Raw genomic sequence first — 23645 nt, forward strand, 5'->3', positions numbered from 1 at the left:
AGGCCATATTCCCAGCCCCCAGTTTTCTTTACATTGCATCAATCCTATCCTTGGTGCACAGAGCTTTTTGAATCTGTGTAATGTTTTTCATTAGCGTTGGAAGATTCTTGGCTTATGTATATCTGTTTGTGTCTATATCCTTTGGTGTTTTTTTGTTTGTTTGTTTTGGTACTGTTGCTAGTACTTGAATTCTGGGCCTGAGAATTTGTCCTCTTAGCTTATTTGCTTAAGGCTAGTAGTGTTCTACAACTTGAGCCACACTTCCACTTCTGGCTTTTTGGTGGTTAATTGGAGATAAGAGTCTCTGGCTTTCCTCTCAGGGTTGGCTTAGGAGTATGATCCTCCAATCTCAGCCTCCTGAGTAGTTAGGATTACAGATACAAGCCACTAGAGGGGCCTGGCTTTATGTCTGTATCTTTAAATATTGCTCCTGCTCTGTTTGCTTTCCACTTGTACACAAATACACATAAAACCTTTTAGCTATACTTCACCATATTTTACACTCTGTTTTGCCACTAGTCTGTATGTGTGTATGGTACTAGGGTTTAAGCTCATAGGATCTCATACTTGCTTGGCAAGTGTTTTAACACTTGAGCCACACTCCTAAACATTTTGCTTTAGTTTTTCAGTCCTTTAGTTTTTTAGTCCTTTTTTCTGCTGGCCTCTACTACCTATCACCTCCCACATAGCGGAAGCTACTGGTTGCTTGCCACTATTGACCATTTCTTTTTTTGTTGTTGTTGAGATGAGGTATTGCTAACTTTTTGCACTAACTGGCTTGGAACCTTGATTTGGAGGATCAAGAATTAAAGGTGTGAGTTCTTTTTTTTTTTTTTTTTTTTTTTTTCTTTGCCAGTCCTGGGCCTTGGACTCAGGGCCTGAGCACTGTCCCTGGCTTCTTTTTGCTCAAGGCTAGCACTCTGCCACTTGAGCCACAGCGCCACTTCTGGCCATTTTCTATATATGTGGTGCTGGGGAATCAAACCCAGGTCTTTATGTATACAAGTCAAGCACTCTTGCCACTAGGCCATATTCCCAGCCCCAAGGTGTGAGTTCTTGCCCTTGGCCTTGAAACTGCTTTTTAAATTTTAACCCCTGTGGCTCAATGTGAATGTTTACTGTTAATGTACACTTAAGTTCTTTATCCTGTTTTATGCTGTTAAAATTTAGTTGAGTTCCAAATCTGTGGATACATTTCAAGTTTAGGGTTTTTTTTTTAGAGACAAGGTTTCTCCATGTTGTAGAGATTGGCTTTGAACTTGAAATACTCTATTAGCCTTCTATACAATATTACAAGTAATGTATGCCATCGTGCTTAGTTGGTTGGGTATTTTTTTTTGTTGTTGTTTTGTTTTGTTTTGTTTTTTGAGACAGGATCTTCTTGTGTAACCTAAGTTGGCCTGGAAACATAAATATATATGTATATATACGGGCATATATATACATCTGGTTTTCCTCAAATGTGGTGTTTTCCTGTGTCATCAAGTTACAGTTTGTGTGTGTGTGCGAGTGCACCAGTCCTAGAGCTTGAACTCAGGGCCTGAGTACTGTCCCTGAGCTTCTTTGCTCAAGGCTAGCACTCACCAGGAGTTCTACTTCTGGCTTTTGGGTGGTCAGTTGGAGATCAGAGTCTCAACCTGGTGCAGGTGGCTCATTCCCATGAATCCTTCCTTTTCAGAGGGCTGAGATCTGAGTATTATGGTTTGAAACCAGCCTGGGTAGGAAAGTCTGAGATTCTTATTTCCAATTAACCACCAAAAAACTGGAAGCAGAGCTGTGGCTCAAAGTAGAGTGCTGAATTTGAGCCCTGTGGCTGACAAACAAAAACAGGCTTTTCTGCCCAGGCTGGCATTGAACTGAGATCCTCAGGTCTCAGCCTCCTACGTAGCTAGAATGATAGGTATGAGCCCTCAGCCACATTTTGTGTGTGCATTTATGCATATGTGTGTGTGCTAGTACTCAGACTCAGAACCTCATAGTTTCACTTGGCTTTTTCACTCAAGGCTGGTGCTCTGCCACTTGAGCACACCTCTACCTCTGGCTTTTTGCTGATGACTTGGAGATAAGTCTCACAGACTTTGTTGCCTAGACTGGCTTTTAATTGTGATCCACAAATCTCAGCTTCCTGAGAACCAGTGCCAAGCTCAAGTTTATATCTTAAAAATGGCTTGTTGTTGGGACTGGGGATATGGCCTAGTGGCAAGAGTGCTTGCCTTGTATACATGAGGCCCTGGGTTCAATTCCCCAGCACCACATATACAGAAAACGGCCAGAAGTGGCGCTGTGGCTCAAGTGGCAGAGTGCTAGCCTTGAGTAAGAAGAAGCCAGGGACAGTGCTCAGGCCCTGAGTCCAAGGCCCAGGACTGACCAAAAAAAAAAAAAAAATAGCTTGTTGTTGATACATCCCTGAAGATTAGTAGTTTGAGATTAGTTGGGCTATGTACTGAAAACCTGTCTCAAAAAACCAAATAACAAAAATAGGTCCCAGTTTTAGAACTAATTTATGCAACTTTTTAACTTCTATTTCCTGCATTGTGAGCAGGAAATGTTTCTCTCTCTCTCTCTCTCTATGTATACATACATATATATGTATACATACATACACACATACTTGCCACTACTGGGATTTGAACTCAGTCTTGAACTCGCTGGTTTGCTTTCTTTGCTGGCACACTACCACTTGAGCCATGCCTCCAGAATGGCTTTTTGCTGGTAGTTTTGGAGTTGGATTACAGACCTTTTTTCCTGTTGTTCATGGGGCTTGAACTTTAGGCCTGAGCACTGTCCCTGAGCTCTTCAGCCCAAGGCTAGTGCTCTACCACTTGAGCCACAGTGTTACTTCCAGTTTCCTGGTGGTTAATTGGAGATAAGAGTCTCACAGACTTTCCTGCCCAGCTGCACTTTCCTGCCCCAGCTGGCTATGAATCAGGATCCTCAGATCTCAGCCTCCTGAGGAGCTAGAATTATAGGCATGAGCCACCAGTGCCTGGGGAGATAGAGTTTTGTTTGTTTGTTTTGCTTATATTGAGGCTTGAAACTCAGGACCTGGCAGGCTCTTTCAGCTTTTTTTTTTTTTTTGCCAGTCCTGGAGCTTGACTCGGCCTGAGTGAGGCACTGTCCCTGGCTTCTTTTTGCTCAAGGCTAGCACTCTGCCACTTGAGCCACAGCGCCACCTCTGGCTGTTTTCTATATATGTGGTACTGAGGAATCGAACCCAGGGCTTCATGTATATGAGGCAAGCACTCTTGCCACTAGGCCATATTCCCAGTTCCAGCTGCTTTATTTATTTATTTATTTTCGCCAGTAATGGGGCTTGAATTCAGGGCCTGAGCACTGTCCCTGGCCTCTTTTTGCTCAAGGCTAGCACTCTGCCACTTGAGCAACAGCACCACCTCTGGCTTTTTCTATATATGTGGTACTGAGGAGTGAAACCCAGGGCTTCATGTATATGAGACGAGCACTTTTTTACCACTAGGCCATATTCCCAGCCCCCCAGCTTTTTTTTTTTTTTTCTTCTTAACTCACAGCTGGCATTCTGGCATTCTACCATTTTAGCCTTCAGTCTGGCATTTTGCTAGTTAATGGGAAGATGGAGTCTCATAGGCTTTTTCTGCCTAGGCTGGAGGTGATTTTCTGGGTCTTAGTTTCTTGAGTAGGTTCTGTACCAGTACCTACCTACCTGGCTTGTGATAAGGTTTTTATAGACATTGTTGATTGTTTTTTAGACAGGGTCCTGTGTTTTAGCACAGGTTGGCATCAAGATCACTGCCTTATCCTGAATGCCAGGATAGATTAGATTTTTATGTAAGACCTAGCCCATCTCTGATGTCCTTGTGCTTTGGGTGTGCCTATATTGGGCTGATCAGGTGAAGTGATTTTATGGGGGAGGGGCAGTCCCGGGGCTTGAACTCTGGGCCTGGAAACTGAGCTTTTTGCTTAAGGTTAGCACTCTAGCACTTGAGCCACAGTGCCACTTCCAGCTTTTTCTATTTATATGGTCCTGAGGAATCGAGCCCAGGGCTTCATGAATGCTAGGCAAACACTTTATCACTAAGCCACATTCTCATCTCTGAAGTGATCTTTTGTTACCTTAGCTTTTCAAACGAAAGAGTAGACAAGTAGACTGGGTACCAGGAAGCCCAAAAAGCTGATTGAGCTTTTTTTTGGGGGGGGGGGGGTCAGGGTCGGGGTGATGGTGGTAATGAGGATTGAACTCAGGGACTCTCTACTGTATACATTTTAAAACCTCTACAGGGATGCTGGGCACTGGTGGCTCATGCCTGTAATCTTTCCTAGCTACTCAGGAGGCTGAGATCTGAAATTTGAAAACAGCCTGGGCAGGAAACTCTTGACTTTTCCCTCTAATTAACTACCAAATTAACTACTAGAACACTCTCCTTGAGCAAAGAAGCTCAGGGACAGTACCCTAAGTTCAAGCCCTAGGACCCCCCCCCCCCCAAATAAAACCTCTGAACTGTTCACCATTGACTTTAATCAATTAATGCATGTTAGTACTAGGGCTTTTGAACAGAGGGCTTTGCATTCCTTGGCTCTCCCCCCTCCTCCCCCAAATCTGGTACTCTACTACTTGAGTCACGCTTGCCAATTCTGGCATTTTGATGGTTAATTAGAGATAATAGTCTCATGGATTTGTCTGCCCCAACTGGCTCCTAACCCCAGTTCTCAAATCTCATTCTCCTAAGTAGCTAGGTATATAGGCAGGAACCACCAGTATCTGGCTATCCCTCCCTCTTCCTTCCTGAACTTAAAACTTCATACTTTTGCTTAGCTCTTTTTTTATTCACACTTGATCCACTCCTTCAGTTATAGCTTTTTATGTTTAGAGGACCTGTCTGCCTGGTCTTGGTCAACCTTTGATCTTCTGATTGACTTGGCTTTCTGAGTAGTCTAGGTGTGAACCACCACCAGGCATTTGTGTGTATTTGTATGTAGGGGGGAGGGGTATTGGGTTTCAGCTCAAATGATACTGAGTTTTCAACTCAGGGGCTTCATGCTTGCTTAAGCAGATGCTATAACCTTTGACCATTTCCAGCCTTTGTTGGCTCTTATTTTTTTATTTTTAAGATTGGGTTTGCTTTTTGTCTCAGTTACCACTAGGCCTTGATCCTTATATTTAACCTTCCTATCATAGCTGTGATGACAGGTGTTGTTATCACATCCAGCATTTATTGATTGATATTGATTGTCCCCAATTTTCATGCCCAGGCTGGCCCAGAAGCACGATCCTGATCTGTGCCTCCCAAGTAGGTAGGAATATGGTCATGATCCACCAGCACCTGGCCTTAAGCACTTTTAAGTCCTTCATTTCAGCTTCACACTTGGCGAATTTCTCTTTCTTTTAGAATTCTTCTGCCTATGCTCAGTCTGCTTCTGTAACCTGTGCCCCAAATTTGCAAATGCCCCTCAGAAAAAGAAAATGACTTTCAAATTTAGTTCAAATAGTTCTTGTTACTTTCATAGGTTTTCAGCCTTCTACATTCTAGGATTACAGGTGTACATCTCTGTGCTCAGCTGCATTTTTTTTTTCCCATTCAGTTGTATGGCTTGAACTCTGAGCCTTGAGGCACTGTCCCTAAGCTCTTCAGCTCAAGGCTCTACCACTTGAGCCACAGAGCCATTTTTGGTTTTCTAAGTGGTTTATTGGATCTGAGTCTCATGGAGTTTCCTACCCGAGCTGGCTTTGAACTGTGATCCTCAGATCTCAGCCTCCTGAGTAGCTAGGATTATAGGGGTGAGCCTCCAGTGCCCGGCTTGCATATTGTTTTATTGCATGCTTATATGGACATAGATGGAATTATTTTATTTTCATGTATAACACTGAAAATACTAAAAAGACCAAAATACAGTAGTCATAGTCTAGAATGGTGATTATATCATTGTTGGTAGGAGTCTCTCTACCATAAGAAGAAAGGTGAAGATAATTTAAGCACACAAAATATGATATAATGTTATTTTTATCCTGGAGGAATCTGATTCAAATTTGACCTAATCCTGGCTGTGGTTTGCTGCCACCTGGTGGCAGTTGTCTTCAGTATAAATAAATGGGACCAAACCTAGCTGGCTAAGACTTCCAGGCATTGGCAGCAGTTTCAAGCAAGGTTTAGCCGATGCCAGCTTCTTTGGCACAATCCTGGGAGATTGGGCCAGGAGAATACTGAGAATGAAAAATATCTTTCTCTACCTTTTGCTTTCTAAGACAGGTGGCCTGCTTTTGGCTTCTAGGCTTTACCTCTGTGAGGGTGGGAATAAATGGTGGGTAGATGTGCTAACTATTCTATCAATGGTTTTTATTTTCTCTTTGAAAATATGTACTATTTTTTTCAAATTAACCTGTACATATGAAAATTTGCTTTTTGGCAAAAAAAAGAATAAAAATAGAAGGCCTTGCTATCTCAGGAACAAGAGGAAAAATATTAAGTGGGTAGTTTATGTAGAAAATATTTTCAGGCACTTAAAAATTATTTTTTGGTCTGGGAATGTGGCTTAGTGGTAGAGTGCTTGCCAAGCATGCATGAAGCCCTGGGTTCGACTCCTCAGTACCACACAAACAGAAAAAGCCAGAGGTGGTGCTGTAGCTCAAGTGGTAGAGGGCTAGCCTTGAGCAAAAGAAGCTCAGGGACAGTGCCCAGGCCCTGAGTTCAAGCCCCAGGCCTGGCAAAACAAACAAAGCATTATTTTTATTATATTTATTATATATTTTAATATATATTTTATTATATAAAGTCTTAGCAGTTATACTAATTATCTCTTTCAAAGCAAGACTTACCTCATTTTCTATTTGTTTATTATTTACTCCTATCACTCCCAAACTTCATTAGATTGATTTATCCAACCGGTAAGCATTTTTATTTGTTTTGGGTTTCCTTTTACTTATTTTTGTGCTGGTACTGAGGTTTGAACCTTAGGACTTCGTGCTTTTACTTCTTTTCTACTGGGTTTTTCTACTGGGTTTTTGCTGGTTAATTGGAGATGAGTCTCATGGATTTTTTTTCTGCCTGGACTGGCTTGTGATCCTCAGATCTCAGCCTCCTGAGTCACTAGGATTACAAGTGTGAACCACTATCCTTTTAATAGTTTTTTTTTTGTTGTTGTTGTTTGTTTGTTTGGCCAGTCCTGGAGCTTGGGCTCAGGGCCTGAGCAGTGTCCCTGGCTTCTTTTTGCTCAAGGCTAGCACTCTGCCACTTGAACCAGAGCACCACTTCTGGTCGTTTTCTCTATGTCTGGTGCTGGGGAATCGAACGCAGGGGGCTTCATGTATATGAGGCAGGCATTCTTGCCACTAGGTCATATTCCCAGCCTCCTTTTAATAGTTTTGAAGTAGGGTTTCACTATATTGCCCAGGCTAGTTTTACACTTATTAGGTAGCTCAAGTTAGTCTTGAACTCATGACTCTGACTCTTTTGCTTTATTATCTGAAGTGCTGGGATTACAAGTATTAAAACCTGTATAGTGGTCCATCTAGAGGTTAAGTTTGTTATAATACTTAGTTTATATCTACTCTGTCATTGATATGTGCAAGTCACTTTTCTTTTTTTACTTCTTTTTCTCCCCATCCCCTGCCTGTATTTTTTCCTTCCTAAGCAACCATTCCAATGTGAATTTTTTTTTATTTATTCCTACAAAATCTGCATTGTTAATCTTTACATAATTTTGGTATTATTTCTCACACTTCATTCTGTTTTCCCACTAACTGGTATTAGTGATCCATCCATGTTGTTACACATACACCTTGCCTAAAAGTGTAAGCAACTTCATCTCCAAAGTAGCCAGCAAAAAAGCTGAGGTGGAGGTATGGCTCAGGTGATAGAACACCAGCAGAGCAAGCAAGCAGAGTGAGAGCAAGGGCCTGAATTTAAATTCTCACCATTTTTAAAATTTTTTGCTGATCCTGGGGCTTGAACTCGGGGCCTGGGCAGTGCCCTTGAGCTTCTTTCAATCAAGGCTAGCCTTCTACTATTTAAGCCACAGCTCCACTTTGAGCATTTTTGGTAATTTATTAGAGATAAGACCTGCCTGTCCAGGCTGGCTTTACACTGTGATCTTTAGATCTCAGACACTGGCTCTCCAGTACCAATTGGAAACACACACACACACACACACACACACACACACACACACACACACACTGTTCTTTTGTATCTTTGTTAAAAGGATGAGCTTTAACTATATGCTTCTTTCAATACTAGATGTATGTCCTTTTAATAAATATTTTCTTTGTTTGAACACTTGGGATCAAAAGACATTTTATTATTCTTTCCCCTCCCTCTTAGGTATAGATATTCTGGATCAGTTCTCGGTAAATCATTTGAGTCAGTTAGGCAAGTTAGAAGAAAAGATGCACTGGTCGGTCACTTGTAATCCTAGCTGCTCAGGAGTCTGGGATCTGAGGATCACAGTTCAAAGCCAGCCTGGACAGAAAAGTCTCAGTGAGACTCTTAACTCCAATTAACCACTCAAAAACTGCAAGTGGAGCTGTGGCTTAAATTGTAGAGTGCTAGCCTTGAGCAAAGGAGCTTAAAGGACAGCATCTAGGCCCTGAGTTCAAGCCCCACAACCCACAACAAAAAGAAGAAAAGATGCCTCCACCCCCTTTTAAAGTGCGTATTGTAGCTCAGTGAGTGGATTTGAAACTGAAAGTAGTGGCTATGTGCTTTTAAATCTCTGAATTTTAGGTTCCTATTTCCCTTGCTTCAGTGACAAGAAAAAAGGAGTACAGTATTTAGTGCAGATGTCATTTTTTTTATAAATATATTATTTTCTTTAGTGCTGGAGATTGAACCCAGAGCCTTGCACATGGGAGACAAGTACTCTTCCCAAATTGCTTGTTTCAGCCCAGATGAAAAAACCCTTCAATAGGAAAAGCCAGCGGTATGATTTTTCTTTAAATTTCATTGTCCTCTTTAAAACTTGATTATGGAAAATAAAAGCATAAAAATGGAGTGGAGTATTAAAATGAACTCTCAAGGGCTGGGGAATAGCTCAGTGGAAAGGCACTTGCTTAGCATGTAAAGGGTCTTGAGTTCAATCCCTAGCATTGCCAAAACCAGAACCCTAATTTGCCTGTTAACAAGCTTACTGGTGAACATTTTGTGTGGTTTTTGTTTTCTACTTGTAGTTTCTTTGAGGCTCATATGATTCTACTTACAAGTAATTCAACATGCCTCTCCAATTGTGTGTGTGTGTGTGTGTGTGTGTGTGTTTTGTTTGTTTGTTTTTGGGATGCCAGTCCTGGGGCTTGAACTCAGGGCATGATTACTGTCTGTGAGCTTTTCTGCTCAAGAATAGTACTCTACCACTTATGGCTTCACCTCTGGCTTCTTTGGTAGTTTAGTGGAGATGAGTTTCACAGATTTTCCTCCTGAGCTGGCTTTGAATCGTGATCCTTAGATCTCAGTTTTCTTTTCTTTTCTTTCTTTCTTTCTTTCTTTCTTTCTTTCTTTCTTTCTTTCTTTCTTTCTTTCTTTCTTTCTCTTCCTTTCTTTCTTTCTCTCTCCCTTCCTCCCTTCCTCCCTCCCTCCCCTCCCTCCCTCCCTCCCTCCCTCCTCCCTCCCTCCCTCCTCCCTCCCTCCCTCCCTCCCTCCCTCCCTCCCTCCCTTCCTTCCTTCCTTCCTTCCTTCCTTCCTTCCTTCCTTCCTTCCTTCCTTCCTTCCTTTCTTCTTTCCTTCCTTCCTTCCTTCCTCAGTCCTGGGGCTTGAACTCAGGGCCTGAGCACTGTCTCTGGCTTCTTTTTGCTCAAGGCTAGCACTCTGCCACTTGAGCCACAGCGCCACTTCTGGCCTTTTCTATATATGTGGTGCTGAGGAATTGAACCCAGGGCTTCATGTATATGAGGCAAGCACTCTTGCCAGTAGGCCATATTCCCAGCCCCCAGATCTCCATTTTCTGAGTAGCTAGGCCACTGGTGTTTTTTTGTTTTTCTTTTAAAAATTTTTATTGTCAAACTGATGTACAGAGCCACTGGTGGTTTTATTATCATTAATTAGAAAACTTTTTTTTTTTGGTCTGTGGGGTTTGACCTCTGGGCCTGGGTGCTGTCCCTGTGCTCTTCAGCTCAAGTCGAGTGCTCTACCAATTGAGCTACTTCAGGTTTTCTGATGATTAATTGGACATAAGAGTTTTATGGACTTTTCTGCCCGGGCTGGCTTTGAACTGCCATCCTCAGATCTCAACCCCCTGAGTAGCTAGGATTATAGGCATAAGCCACCATCACCTGGCAGGCTTCCTTTTTTTGGTCCAGGACTGGAGCTTGAACTTCGTACCTGATGGTTTTGCTCACTGGCTAGTGTTCTTACCAGCCGAACGATGCCTCCAACCTCTAGAAGATAGTCATTTTTCTTTTAGTTTTTTTTGTAATTTAGTGTTCTTACTTTGTGAAATAAAAACTGAAGATATTAGTTATAATGTTTTATTTGCATTTATTTTATTCAAATTGCTTTTTGTTGTTTCTTTTAATTGTGTCTTACTCTAGAGATTTTCTTGAAATTTCTCATTTTGCTTTGCCCTTTATTTGTGTCTCATATATATATATATATATATATATATATATATATTTTTTTTTTTTTTTTTGCCAGTCCTGGGCCTTGGACTCAGGGCCTGAGCACTGTCCCTGGCTTTCTTTTTGCTCCAGGCTAGCACTCTGCCACTTGAGCACTTGGCCATATCCCCAGCCCTGTGTCTCATATTTTTTACTCTTTATTACTAAAGAATAATGAATGGGAAAATGTGAATAAAGCTTGCTGAGTAGTGAGTCTCAACAAGGTGAAGAACCCCGAAATATCAATATCTAGTCTTTTTTTTCTTGAGTGAATAGTTTGTTTTAGAATAATACTCTAATCTCTACTTGTGGAATACAGGGTTGGGTAGATGAGTGACATAGCTTATGGTTTTATCGTTATAGATGACTTAATCTCTGCTTTCAATAAATCTACTGTCTAGTGCTGTTGGTTCATGCTTGTAATCCTAGCTACTCAGGAGGCTGAGATTTGAGGATTGTGGCTCAAAGACAGCCTGGACAGGAAAGTCTGTGAGACTTTGAGGCTCTTAATTCCATTTAACTACCAAAAAGCTAGAACTAGAGCTCTGATTTCAAGTGGTAGAGTGCTAGCCTTGAGTGAAAAAGCTAAAGGACAAGTCAGGTGTCAGTAACTCATGCCTATATCCTAGCTACCCAGGAGGCTGAAGCCTGACGATTGTGGTTCAAAGCTAGCTAGGGCAGGAAAGTGTGAGATTTCTCGTCTCCAATGAAATACTCATAAAAAGCTGGAAATGGAGCTGTGGCTCAAGTAGTTGAATGCTAGCCTTGATCAAAAAAGGTCAGGGACAGTCCTCAGGCCCTGAGTTCAAGCTCAAGGTAGACAAAAAAGCAAAAACTTCTACTTGAAGTTAGTGGTTCTCTTGTTTAACTTTTCCTCAGTATGACTCTTCAGTCTTCTGTTGTGTGGGAACAGTCATTTTCTGAAAGGCGGGAGGAAATGATCTAGGTGTTTAGCTTGTTAACTTCCTTTATATATCCTTTCACCTTTTAATTTCAGCTCCAACTCCCACCTTGACTTTCAGAAGTACTAAGTGTTCTTCTGTTCTTAAGCCTTTCCAGGTTTTTCTATATGCATGAACTTGATTCAACTCCTTGTTCCCCTTCTCCCACACACTTAGACTTCAGTCTTCTGGTGTCTGTTAAATCTCTTTATCTAATTACTTCTCTCTCCCGTCTTTATTTTGTGAGCTTATTATGTTTTATTCTTCTTTCTGTCAGTAAGGTTTTTGAAGAGTAAGGATGAAATAAGGCTAATTTCTCTGTATTTAAAATGAAATTAATATTGACTTAGCTGGGTGCCACTGGCTCCCTAGCTGCTCAGGAGGCTGAGATCTGAGGATTGTGATTCAAAGCCAGCCTAGTCAGGAAAGTCTGTGAGACTCATATCTCCAATTAACCACCTAAAAACCAAAAGTGGAGCTGTGGCTCAGAGTAGTAGAGTGCTAACATTGAGTGAAAAAGCTCAGACACAGCCCAGGCCCCATGACTGACCAAAAAAAATTTAAAAAAATTAATTTAGGTGGTACTTCCTGTAATAAACTATACTGGAAAGTTATTATATGGTTATTTGTAATATGTATTTAACTGTGTTTGTACAAAATCAGCTAGCTGAATAGACTGGCAAAATTGTTAACCTTTTTTCCTTTAATATACAAAAAACTGCTAATTTTTTTCCAGTGATGAGAATTGACCTCAGGGCCTCAGACACCAATCAGATATTCTGTTACCGAGTTACATTCTCAGTACCTCTTCTTTTTTTGTGTGCCAGGTGACTCAACCACCATCCTCAGACCTTAGCCTCACCTCTCTTCCCCTTCCTTCCCCTCTCCTCCCATGCCTCCTGAGAAACTAGGATTATAGATATAAACCACTGGCTGTTGCCACCCCCCCCCCCCCCAACTCTTTCATTTAGTGCTGGTACCGGGGTCTGAACTGAGAGCCCCGATCGCTCTTGTTTGGTTTTGTTTTGCTTTCATCTGATGCCATACCTCTCCAGTCTAGGTTTTTACTGGTTGGTTTGGAGATAGTCTCATGGACTTTCCTGCTGTATTGGCTTTGAATTTCAATTCTCATATCTCAGCCTCTGAGCAAAGCTAGGATTACAGATGAGTGGTTCCTGTCTCACTTTAAAAAATTATTTTGATACAAGGTCATTTGAATGATTTGTGATTCATCTACTCTAGCCTTATTAGAGCTGAGATTATAGTTATATGCCACTGCTCCTGGGTAAAAATGTTTTGTTTTTAAAATAGAATATAAGAATTATTTGGCCTGTAGTAGTATACAATGCTCAGTTCTTTAATAATGACTAAAGCCTATCAGGTATGTGGCTTATGTCTGTAATGCCTGCTGTTTGAGAAACACAAATTGGGAGGATCCAGGTCTAAGACCAGTCTCTCTGCAAAAAGTTAGTGAGACTGTCTCAAGGAATAAGCCAGGCTTGATTCACATTTGTAATCTCAGTAGGTAGGAGGTTTGTAGCCCAGAGGAAAAATACTGTCTTTGAAAAACAAAGTGAAAAGAACGCTGGGGGCATGGCTCAAGTGCTAGAGTACTTGCTTAGCAAGTGGGAGGCTCTGTTTAAATATAAGTACTTCTCTCTTAAAGGTATCTGTTACTTATGTATATTAGGAAGTGGTGGTCATATTCTAAGTCCTAGATGTGAACTTAACATTAATTTAAAAATTTGTTTTCAGCTAGGTGCTGGTGGTGGCTCATGCCTGTAATATTAGCTACTCAGGAAGTTGAGACCTGATCTCAGTGCAAAGCCAGCTCCAGCAGAAAAGTCTGTGAGACTCTTCTCTCCAAAAAGCAAGAAGTATGGAGATGTTGGTTCAAGTGGTAGAGCATTAGCCTTGAGCAACAAAGCTGAGGAACAGGCCCCGAGTTCAAGCCCCAGCACCCCCGCCCCCAATATTTTTTTCAACTCAGGGAATAATACATAATAAAGTTAACACATGGAGGCTTTGTATAGTTCAGTGGTAGAATATCCATCTGGCATATACAAGGACGTGGGTTTGATCTCCAATACTTAGTATTAGGGTTTGAACTTAAAGCTTGCCTGCTTAGTTGTCTCTGGTTACTTGAACCATGTTTCCAGCTGTACTTTTTGCTGGTAATTTTTTTGAGGGGGGGGCAGTCCTTGGGACTCAGGGCCTGAGCACTGTCCTTGGCTTCTTTTTGCTCAAGGCTAGCACTCTACCTCTTGAACCACAGTGCCACGTCTGGCTTTTTCTGTGTATGTGGTACTGAAGACTTGAACTCAGGGCTTCATGCATGCTAGGTAAGTAATCTGCTAAGCTACATTCCCAGCCCTTTGCTGGTGATTTTTTGAGATAGAGTCTCAAGGACTATTCTGCCTGGATTCGCTTTGAACTTTTATCCTCTGGATTTCCGCCTCCTGAGCAGCTATGAGTGTAGAAGCCACTAGCACCTGGCTAAAAGTAAGTTTTGATATAGTGTCCTGAGAATACTAGCACGAAGATTGTTAGATTTTGAAGGGTAGCTTGTTGTCATCACAAAATAGTGCTTTCCCAGAAGATATCTTAATTTTACATTGTAGCCAGAGGTCAATGAAAATGTAAAGATGATCACTAGGACAATTTCGTTTAGCTTTAGTTGTTTCAAAACTAATAGTCTACTATACAGTATAGATGTAAATGTGTGTATATTTTTATTTTACTGGGGATTGAGTTCATGCTAGGCAAGCACTTTACCATGATAGTATACCTCCAGCCCTATTTTATTTTATTTTTTATTTTAAGAAAGGGTGTGTACAGGCTGCCCTGGAATTTGGAGTCCTTCCTGCTTCAGCCTCTGGAGTAGCTGGGATTATATGCATACACAACTCCACTGAGTTTAGCTACATTAAATTTCTAATTAGAATAGTCATTATTGTATTATACTGTGAGATTATGACATCATAGTCTTTTTTTCTTTTCTTTCTTTCTTCTTTTTTTTTTTTTTTTTGTATGCTGGAAATGACTTGAATCCAAGGATTCACACTTCTGCTTAGCCTTTTCTCTTCAAGGCTGGTGCTCTACCACACTTGAGCTACACTTCCACTTCTGGCATTTTGCTGGCTAACTGGGGATAAGAGTCACTTGGATTTGTTGACCCAGGCTCACTTCAAGCTGCAATCTTTTGATGTCAGCTTCTTGAGTAGCTAGGATTACCAGTGTATGAGCCACTGATGCCAAGCTAATAGTATATTTTTTCCCCCAGTCCTGGGGCTTGAACTCAGGGCCTGGGCACTGTTTCTGAGCTTCTCTGTGCTCGAGGCTAGATTTCTACCACTTGAGTCACAGTGCCACTTCTAGCCTTTTCTGTTTATGTGGTAACTGGGGAATCAAACCCAGGGCTTCATGCATATGAGGCAAGCACTACCACTAAGCCCAGCCCTCTAGTAGTGTATTTTCTTTACACTTGGGTTTATGGAAGAGTTCATTTCTGGGGCTGGGAATATGGCCTATGGCCTAGTGGCAAGAGTGCTTGCCTCTTATACATGAAGCCCTGCATTTGATTCCTCAGCACCACAGATGTAGAAAAAGGCCAGAAGTGGTGCTGTGGCTAGCCTTGAGCAAAAACGAAGCCAGGGACAGTGCTCAGGACCTGAGTTCAGGCCCGAGGACTGGCAAAAAAAAAAAAAAAAGTTCATTTCTTTTAATTTTGTAATTGCTTTTTTTTTTTAAAAAAAAAAAATCAAGATCTTTATTTGATTCTGGCCTGGAATTCTTTATGTAATCAAGCCTGTCCTTGATCTTGTGATTCTTAGCCTCTCTAGACATAAGATTATAGATGTGTGCCAGTACAATTGGCTAACGCCCCACTTCTAATTTTTAAAAGCAATAGACAGTGAAAGAATTATATGTAGATCAAACCATTATAACTTAAAATACAAGTCAAAAGTCAGGTGTTAGTGGCTCATGCCTATAATCCTAACTCAGGAGGCTGAGATCTGAGGATTGCAGTTTGAAGCCAGCTAGAGCAGAAAAGTTTGAGAGACTTTTATTTCCAGTTAACCACCAAAAAGCTGGAAGTGGAGCTGTGGCTCAAGTGGTAGAGTGTTAGCTTGGACCAAGCCCTAAGTTCAAGCCCCAAAACCAGCATAAAATTGTGTGTGTGTGTGTGTATAAATGTGTATGTGTAAATGTATGAAAGGCTGGCAACTCCCACCTGCAAATAAAAAGTCCTTAAAACACATTTAATACATCTAATATACATCATAACTTAGCCTAGCCAACCTTAGTAGTAGTACTTTGAAAATTTCAAAAGCTTTTGATGTTTAGATATTTAGTTTCAAAATGTTCATTACTGGGTAGAGTGAGGCTCAAGTGGTAAAGTCTCTGCAAATATGAGGTTCTGAGTTCAATCACTAATACTACAAGAAGTAAAAAAAGTTTATTATCGGGCTGGGGATATGGCCTAGTGGCAAGAGCGCTTGCCTCGTATACTTGAAGCCCTGGGTTCGATTCCCCAGCACCACATATACAGAAAACGGCCAGAAGTGGCGCTGTGACTCAAGTGGCAGAGCTCTAGCCTTGAGCAAAAAGAAGCCAGGGATGGTGCACAGGCCCTGAGTCCAAGGCCCAGGACTGGCAAAAAAACAAACAAACAAAAAAGTTTATTATTATCAGATACAAAAAAGGTTTATTACCACCTGCTGCCATAGTTTCCTTTTGTGCAGTTTATTTTGGTCTACAAAGAATGCTCTCATACCTATTCAAAGCTCACATACTCATGAAAACTAAGCTCTGAAATATGGCTTATATTAAAATTTTTTTCTTCTTGTGTTGGTAGTGGGGCTTAAACACAGGGCCTGGGCTTTTTCACTCAAGTCTGATGCTCTACTCCTTGAGCCACGGCTCCCCTTCTAGCTTTCTGGTAGTTAATTGGAGAGAAGAGTCTTACACTTTGCTGCTGGACTAGATTCAAACTGAAATCTCAGAGCTCAGCCTCCTAAGCAGCTGGGATTACAAGTGTGAGCCACCTGGCACTTAAACTACAGGTTTTTTGTTTGTTTGTTTATTTGTTTTTGCCAGTCCTGGGGCTTAGGACTCAGGGCCTGAATACTACCCCTGGCTTCTTTTTGCTCAAGGCTAAGACTCTACCACTTGAGCCACAGTGCCACTTCTGGCCTTTTCTGTTTATGTGGTACTGAGGAATCGAACCCAGGGCTTCGTGCATTTAAGCTACAGGTTTTTGTTGTTGTTGCTGTTGTTTTCAGTTTCCTTATTTTTTTCTTATTTATTGTCAAAATGATGTACAGAGAGGTTACAGTTTTATATGTTAGGCCTTGGGTACATTTATTGTACTGTTTGTTACCTCCTCCCTTATTCCCTCCTCCCCTCTTAAGAAGTTTTAAGATGTATGTCTGTAATTTTGAAATGCTGTTATTTATTGAGCATTAATGCATGTGAATCTCATTTCCTTTAAGTTCACTATGGAGGAATTTTTTTTAAAGAGTTAGAATTGTTACATTGTCTGTATTTGAGATTATTACTGCTTCCATCTCATTGCATGTCACTTCTTCTGCCTCATGTCTCTATTACATGTAGATTTGATCTTTTGATGGAGTCTGAGAGCTTTTTTAAGTTCTTGGTGTCTTCTGTTTTTTTTTGCAATGTGTTTGAATGTTTGATCTAATTCCTCTGCTTTATTTTCAACATCTGATAATCTGATTCCAACCTTTTCTGTTCTGTTACCTAGGCTTTCAATTATCTTTTTTTTAACTTGGGCAGTTGAGGTCTTCTACAATTTCAGTTTGATTTTTTTTTCAAGGTTTCCCTATCTTTTTTGAATTCCTCTTTCTTATCCTGCATTACCTTCTGTTTGTATTCTCCTTTGCTTGCTTGCTGTTTGCTTGAATCTTATATGAATTCTGTCAATTTGTCTAAATACCAGTATCTTTGTTTCACTAAATATTTTTGTCATTGTTTGGAGTTATTCTTGTGTTAGTTAGTGAGGCTTTTTTTTTTTTTTTGGTGCTAATATAAGGGCTTGAACTCAGGGTCGTGGTATTCTCATTTAGTTGTTTTGCTCAAGGCTGGTGCTCTACCACTTGAGCTACAGCTCCACTTCTGTCATCTTGGTGGTTAATTGGAGATAAGAGCCTGATAAAAGATAAAATTTTCTGCCTGGTCTGGCTTCAATCTGTAATGATCAGATATTAGCTTCCTGATTTCAGTTAGGATTACAGGTTTGAACCTCCAGCATTTGTCTGGTATTTCTGATTTTTGAGGTCTCTAACGCCACCAAAATAAGAAACAGAGAGAAGCCAGGGGCAGTGCTCAGGCCCTGAGTTCAAGCCCCAGGATTGGCCAAAAAAAAAAAAAAAAAAAAAAAGAGAGAAACACCCCAAACCCTCCAAAATAATTAAATCATTAAAAACGGTTCATCTATATGAATATGACAGAATATGTATTTATCATATATATGATAGAATGTTGTGTTAATAGGGCTGGGAATGTGGCTCAGTGGTAGAGTACTAGCCTAGTTAGTATGCATGAAGCCCAGGTTCAATTCCTCAGTACCATATAAACAGAAAAAGCCAGAAGTGGTACTGTGGCTCAAATGGTAGATTACTAACTTTGAGCAAAAGAAGCTCAGGGACAGACAGTGCCCAGGCCCTGGGTTCAAGCCCCAGGTCTGGCCAATATATATATATATATATATATATATATATATATATATATATATATATATATATAGTGTTAGTCCTAATAATCATACATGTAGAGATTTCTCTTTTGTATGCTGGTCCTAGGGCTTGAACTCAGGGCCTGGGCACTGTCTGAGCTTTTTTGTTCAAGGCTAGTGCTTTACCTCTTGAGCCACTGCTCCACTTCTGGCTTTTTTTTTTTTTTTTTTTTTTTTGCCAGTCCTGGGGCTTGGACTCAGGGCCTGAGCACTGTCCCTGGCTTCTTTTTGCTCAAGGCTAGAGCTCTGTCGCTTGAGTCACAGCGCCACTTCTGGCCGTTTTCTGTATATGTGGTGCTGGGGAATCGAACCCAGGGCTTCATGTATACAAGGTGAGCACTCTTGCCATTAGGCCATACTCCCAGCCCTGGCTTTTTTTTTTTTTTAAGTAATTAATTGGAGATAAAGGTCTCAGGGGCTTTCCTGCCCAGGCTGGCTTTGAGCTGCAATCCTCATATTTCAGCCTCCTGATTAGCTAGGATTATAGGCATGAGCCATTGTTGCCTGGCCTTAAAAATAAAAAAAATTTTTGGTAAGGAAATAAACATTGATAAACCAGAAAACTATTATAAGGAACTACATCAAAATGCTGTTATTTCTAGGTGAGAAGATAATATTTAAGGTGTCTGAGTAAAAAGAAAAATATACTACTTTTTTGTGGCCTGTGCTGTGCAAAATGGTCTTATTAGTTGTTTCTTGCTATTGAAAAAAATAGTATACTGGGTATGTAGCTCAGTGATAGGGTGCTTGGCTAGCATGTGAAAGGCTCTGGATTCCATTCCCAGCACTTCAGAACAAAAAGAAAAATAATAATGGATGTACACTCTTATTCCCATGAGTTGAGTTAAAAATTACAATAGCTCAGTTTTGATAGTGTAACATAATCTCATATCTGTTTGAACAATTCCTCAAATGCTTTTAACTGCAGAACTAGGGGTTAGCAAATTAAAAATGAGTTATTCTCAGGCGTATGTTCTAAAGAAAGGAGCTTTGTTTCTTTGGGGGTTTAACCACATGAATTATTAGATGAATTAGTTTCATTTATTAGCATGTCTTTCTTTTTTTTCCAGGCACATATTAAATTTCCTATTGACTACCCATATTCACCACCTACCTTCAGATTCTTGACCAAAATGTGGCACCCCAACATTTATGAGGTAAGCAATGTAATCATAAATTTGTCTGTAGATTTATTTTCCTGGTTAATTCTTAAAATAGCCTGGGACTAGGAATGTAGCTCAGTGTTAGAGTGCTCAGTTAGCATACAAACATCCTGGGTTTCATCCCCTACGCCACACACATACACAGTTTAGGGTTTTTTAAAATCCTGTGTATCTTTGTATGTTACAATATAGTGTAACCACACAAAAGTATTCATGATTAGCAGTCTCTAGATTTAATTATCTAAAATTGAAGTAGTTTTATAATACCTGAAATGTATTATCTAATTGTTGAGGCCTTAAACCTATTAGCTCATGGCTGAGATTATAGTACACATGTGTTGATGTAGACATCTAAAATATTTAATAAAGGCATATAAATTTATTTGTGTACCTATCCTCTAACTTCACAGCCAGGGTCACCTGTTGACCAGAGATTCAGCTTTTTGGGGGGATTTGTTCTACATTTGGACTGGCCTCCTTTCAGGAGTTACTGCTGAACATGTGAGAGCCTCTTTTGGAATAAATCCAAGGTGAGGTTCTTCTGAACAAGTCAACAACATGCTTGCAGAGGCTAGCATTCTACCTTAGCTTCTGAATGAAACATATTTAGTTTTAGATTAAGTCATAACAATGCAAGGATAATGTACTAGCATAATGAAGCAGCTTTTTAAATTTCACATAGTTGGGGCTGGGGATATGGCCTAGTGGCAAGAGAGCTTGCCTCCCATACATGAAGCCCTAGGTTCGATTCCCCAGCAACACGTATACGGAAAACGGCCAGAAGGGGCGCTGTGGCTCAGGTGGCAGAGTGCTAAGCCTTGAGTGGGAAGAAGCCAAGGACAGTGCTCAGTCCCTGAGTGCAAGGCCCAGGACTGGCCAAAAATAAATAAATAAATAAATAATAAATTTCACACTATGCTTTTTCTGTAACACCTGACTTTTCTTCTTTTTCCCCTCTCCCTTGCCCTCTCTCCATCTCCCTCTCCAAAGTGACAGGATTTCCTAATGTATCCCAGGCTAGCCTTGAACTGGGGATCTTCTAAGCCTCCCACCTGCTGTGGGATATAGGGTGATAAGAGTTTTCCATAAATAGTAAGTTCCCTAGGGTATTTAGTGGTTTTGTTTTATTTTAGAATTTAAAAATAATAAAATCAGTGAAAATACTATTCTGTATAACAAAGTTACCCAATTGTAGGAGAGAGTATGTAGAACTAATTCATTATTTCTTAAGATTAAATTGTTAATATTCTCAGAAAAATGCTTTGGTATCTTAGGTTCATTTGGTCTGCTATAGCAAAATACCTTAGTTTGAGTAATTGAAGGGTTTTTTTTTTGTTTTTGTTTTGCCAGTCTTGGGGCTTGAACTCAGGGCCTGAACACCATCCCTGGCTTCCTTTTGCTCAAGGCTAGCAGTATACCACCTGAGCCACAGCCCCATTTCTGGCCTTTTCTGTTTATGTGGTGCTAAGGAATCAAACCCAGGGCTTCATGCATGCTAGACAAGCACTCTGCCGCTAAGCCACATTCTGGCCCAGTTTGAGTAATTTAAGAGCAACTGAATTATATTGCTAAAATTAAGTGCGGAGAGCTAGGAGGACTAAGAACAAACTGCCAGCAGACTCCTGAGAGCTTGTTCCATTTAGATATGATTGTTTTATCACGTCGCTGAAAAGGCATAGCGCTTTCTTTCTTTTCTTTTTTTGGTTGGTCCTGGGGCTTGAATTCATGGCCTGGGTGCTGAGCTTTTTTGCTCAAGGATAGGACTCTTATCACTTGAGCCACAGCTCTACTTCTGGCTTTTTGATGGTTAATTGGAGATAACAGTTTCATGGACTTTTCTGCCCCGGTTAGCACTTTACTGCCTAGGTTGGCTTCAACCCTCAATCCTCAGATAGATTTCAGCTTCCTGAATAGCCAGGATTACAGGTGTGAGCCATCAATGCATAGGGCTGGCTTCAAACAACAACTGTCACATCAGCCTCCTGAGTAGCAAGGACTACAGCTGTGAGTTACCAAGCACTTTTGCAGTGTTTTTTGTTTGTTTTCCTGCTGCTGGTTTCAGGGTTTGAACTGAGGGCTTGGAATGCTGTCCCTGAGCCTCTTTGCACCCAAGACTAGCAGTCTACCACTTGAGCCACAGCACCACTCTGGCCTTAGTAATTTATTGGAGATAAGAGTTTCACAGAGGGCTGGGGATATGGCCTAATGGCAAGAGTGCCTGCCTCGTATACATGAGGCCCTGGGTTCAATTCCCCAGCACCACATATACAGAAAACGGCCAGAAGTGGCGCTGTGGCTTAAGTGGCAGAGTGCTAGCTTTGAGCAAAAAGAAACCAGGGACAGTGCTCAGGCCCTGAGTCCAAGCCCCAAGACTGGCCCACCCCCCAAAAAAAAAGTTTCACAGACTTTCTTGCTCAGGCTGGCTTTGAATTGTTATCCTCAGATCTCAGCCTCCTGAGTTAGTAGGATTACAGGTGCGAGCCACTGGCACCCGGCTTTTTTGCATCTTTTATAATGGCACCAATCCTGTTAATGAATATAGAGTGCAAAGACCACTTTTTCATATATGTATTGGTCCTGTTGTAGAGCTGACTCCATCTTTTTTTTTTTGGGCCAGTCCTGGGCCTTGAACCTCAGGGCCTAAGCACTGTCCCTGGCTTCTTTTTGCTCAAGCCTAGTACTCTACCTCTTGAGCCACAGTGCCACTTCCGGCTTTTTTCTATATATGTGGTGCCGAGGAATCGAACACAGGGCTTCATGTATAGGAGGCAAGCACTCTTGCCACTAGGCCATATTCCCAGCCCCTGACTCCATCTTGACTAGGGAAACATGGTAGGAAATGTTGGGGGGGGAGTAGAGCTGACGCCATCTTGAATATTAGGTCAACCGGACCCCAAAATTCTGCTTCTGTAAATGGCTTGCTTAACTTGTTTGTTGCTTGCTCTACCCCCTGCATCAACCTCCTACATCTGTGACACTTTTACCTTTATAAACCCACCTCGAGGTCTGTTGTCACAGTGTCAGCGCCTGAGTCTGCACTGTGCCCCTTAGTGGGTCAGCACAGTAACAGTGTCAGCTGCATCCCTGACCGGTCACTTTGCTTTTTGCTTCCCAAATAAATCCATCTTTTTGAGTTTGTCTCTGAGTGGTGGACTCTTGGAGGGATGTGGAATCTCTTCCCTCGAACCCCTTAACAGTCTTAGGGCTTGAACCTCAGGGTCAGAGCACTGTTCCTGAGCTTTTTGGCTCCAGGCTAGTGCTCTGCAACTTGAGCCAGTGTTTTTACTTCCATGTTTTTGCTGACTAATTGGATAAGAGTCTCACAGAGTTGTCTCTCTGAGCTTGGCTTACTTCACTTACCATGCTTTTTTCTAGATCCATCTATTTCCTCGCAAATGACATAATATTCTTTCTTATGGCTGTGTAAGATTACATTGTGTACAAGTACTACTATGTTTTTTGGATCCACTCATCTATTGTGGGGCAGAATTGAACTTTATGAGGGCCAATGTCAGGATTTGTGATTCTAGAGATCTGGGACATGTTCTTGGCCAGACGGAGGCATCCTCTTGTTTTTTGTTTATTTGTTTTGTTTTTGCCAGTCCTGGGGCCTAAACTCAGGGCCTGGGCATTATCCCTGAGCTTCTCTTGCTCAAGGCTAGCACTCTACGTACCACTTGAGTCACAGCTTCACTTCTGGCCTTTTCTGTTTATGTGGTACTGAAGAATCAAACCCAGGTCTTCTTCATGCATGCTAATCAAGCACTCTACCACTAAGTCACATACCCAGCCCCAGGAGGCATCCTCTGAAGAATTGCTCATTATCAGTATGAAATTGTGTGATTCAAGTGGTAGAGTAGGAGACCTAAATTTCAAGTCTTGGAATTATTACAACACACACACACACAAACACACACACACACACACACACACACACACACACACACACACATACACACACCCATAGAAGGTCTGAGAAAAAAGGAAAAAAGTCATCAATACAATTATGAAGTCAAGATTTATATACAGTTAAGTGATGAGTTTTAGATAGCTTGGTAGCCCATAGGAAAATATGTTACTATTTTACATTAGTTCTGGAGTTTCTTTTGATTGTCTGTATTCAACCTACTATTTTCTGTGTGCTCCCAAATTGTAATGTCCTGCTAGTTTCACTACTATTCTGGATTAGGGTATAGTGTGTAGTAGTTTAGCTGCTGGGCATTAAACCC

The 23645-nt window shown here is 41.1% G+C and overlaps 1 protein-coding gene across 1 annotated transcript in view; it reads left to right on the top strand.

Annotated features, from left to right (window-relative positions):
• The window catches only part of Ube2r2 (ubiquitin conjugating enzyme E2 R2), a 64997-nt gene that overhangs the window by 19740 nt on the left and 21612 nt on the right, over positions 1-23645 (top strand). The window contains exon 2 of the mRNA XM_048363681.1: positions 19324-19410. Coding sequence (XP_048219638.1) covers positions 19324-19410 — 87 coding nt within the window. The remainder of the gene's footprint in view (positions 1-19323; positions 19411-23645) is intronic.

The sequence above is a fragment of the Perognathus longimembris genome, chromosome 1 (genome assembly GCF_023159225.1).
Source record: "Perognathus longimembris pacificus isolate PPM17 chromosome 1, ASM2315922v1, whole genome shotgun sequence".
NCBI classification, from domain to species: Eukaryota; Metazoa; Chordata; class Mammalia; order Rodentia; family Heteromyidae; genus Perognathus; species Perognathus longimembris.